The 1,980-nt window shown below is 52.8% G+C and overlaps 1 protein-coding gene across 1 annotated transcript; it reads left to right on the forward strand.

Annotated features, from left to right (window-relative positions):
- The first annotated feature begins 323 nt into the window (after window positions 1-323).
- SF3B5 (splicing factor 3b subunit 5) lies at window positions 324-1,191 on the forward strand. The gene has a single exon (XM_066590789.1). The coding sequence runs from the start codon at window positions 392-394 to the stop codon at window positions 650-652; it is 261 nt and encodes an 86-aa protein (XP_066446886.1). The 5' UTR covers window positions 324-391; the 3' UTR covers window positions 653-1,191.
- Window positions 1,192-1,980: the final 789 nt, after the last annotated feature.

A 1,980-nucleotide genomic window follows, 5' to 3' on the forward strand; every position in this document is an offset into this window, starting at 1 on the left:
GACGGCGGGCTGTGCTGTGAGGAAAACCTTCCGCTTGGTGTCCTGCTGGCTTATAATGGGTCACCTGGAGGAACACACCCTATAATACAAGTCTTTGCTTTCCTCACGTTAGACCTGTGACGTACCAGGCAGCTTTATATAGACGCCTGCAGCGATACAAGGCATACAACTACCCGAGCTCTGCCGCCCGCCTGTGAGGGAGGAGAGCTCTACGTCACCGACACGTGACTCCCGCGCTAACTGCTTGCGCATGTCACGTGCGCGCGACGTACAGGGTGGACGCGGACATCATGTGACCGTGACGTCATCCGCACAGAGCGTTGAGCGCAATTCCGGTAAAAGCACTTCCGGGTCGCAGGCTCTCGCAGTGTGTTCTGTGCAGTGAGGCGCCATGACGGACCGCTACACCATCCACAGCCAGCTGGAGCATCTGCAGTCCAAGTACATCGGCACCGGTCATGCGGACACCACCAAGTGGGAGTGGCTGGTGAACCAGCACCGCGACTCGTACTGCTCCTACATGGGCCACTTCGACCTGCTCAACTACTTCGCTGTGGCCGAGAATGAGAGCAAAGCCCGCGTGCGCTTCAACCTGATGGAGAAGATGCTGCAGCCGTGCGGGCCGCCCGTGGACAAGCCGGACGAGTCCTAGAGCTGCGGCAGAGGAGGAGAGGGACTGGTGATGGTGGTCCGGGAGGGGTCTGCGGACTGCAGGCTCACACGAGGTCCTCACAGACTGCTCAGCGTCCCACAGACTCTCACGAAGTCTTCTCAGACTTTCTCACATTTTGTGAACTTTTTTTTAGTTTCTCTCAGACTTCAGCCCTTGGACTTTGTCTCCCCTTCTGCTGATGTGAATGTCCTGCAGAAGGCTTCATCCATAGGAGATTTCTACTGAATTCAATCCATTTCCATTCTCTGCACTGCCTGTCCTCCATTATTGCTGGTGCTGCAGTGCAATGTGTATGGCACATAGGGGGCGCCACTACCGGCCGCTCTGGTAGGTGGACTGTCCCTGGATTGCTGTATCTCCTGTGTCTTTCCCTCAATCTCCCTCCTGATTTAAAGCGGTCCCTAAAGCTTCACCTGCAGCACGTCGCTGACCGCCAGGAGGCATCATCCTGGGTTGTTGATTTCTGGTGTTATGACACAAAGTGGCCGGAAATCTAAGAATAAATGAATCCCCCACAATCTCTTGTCCAGTGTGATAGCTGGTGGGTGTGATGTCAGCGCTGTAAGTGCCCTTAGTACTTACAGTGACTCTGGCAGAAGTGGTGGATTATAGTAGGGGCAGCCGCTCATACCACCTCTGTTATAATCCGCACCTCTTGTCTTCACTGTGTACAGCGAGGAGCAGGAGGGTGATATAAGAGCTGTATACAGTCAATGAGCAAGTGTGTGTACTGATTCTTAAAGGGCTTTCCAGTGAAAATACTACTGATGACCTATCCTTAGGACAGGTCATCAATAGTTGATCAGCTGGGGTCCGTCACTCGGGACCTTGACCGATCCGCTGAGCAGGTGAATGCTGACAGCTCTGCAAATACACAGAGGTCAAAGGGGAAGCAGTGAAAGTCTTAGCGCCAACCTCTGTGTAGTGGCCGGTGCTTGTAACTGCAGGCAGGGGTCTCCTTGAAATCAACTGCGCTTCATAGGCTTTCTAATCTACTATACCAATATACAGTAGTGTATTAGAAGAGTGCTGAAAGATGCTGATAATAAAATCCCCCAGTGTAACAAAAATAAAAAGCTAATGTTTAAAATAACAAACACTGACACCTAGCTTCCCCCTTTAACCCCTCACTGACCGCCGATATGCCTCACTAAATGGGCCTTATTCCACACGGCTGTCAATTGATGACCTCACTGTGGAATAAGGCCCCGGTGTCTTTGCAGGTGACAGCTCCCTACTATCAGCTACCAGAGGTAGCCGACAGCCTGGAACTGTCATGGGGATGGCGGGGAAGAGACCCCCGGTCA

Source organism: Eleutherodactylus coqui, chromosome 1, assembly GCF_035609145.1.
Source record: "Eleutherodactylus coqui strain aEleCoq1 chromosome 1, aEleCoq1.hap1, whole genome shotgun sequence".
Lineage (NCBI taxonomy): Eukaryota > Metazoa > Chordata > Amphibia > Anura > Eleutherodactylidae > Eleutherodactylus > Eleutherodactylus coqui.

Bases quoted from the DNA above. Each gene is read 5' to 3' on its own strand.
- SF3B5 (XM_066590789.1), top strand. From the start codon at position 392: ATGACGGACCGCTACACCATCCACAGCCAGCTGGAGCATCTGCAGTCC.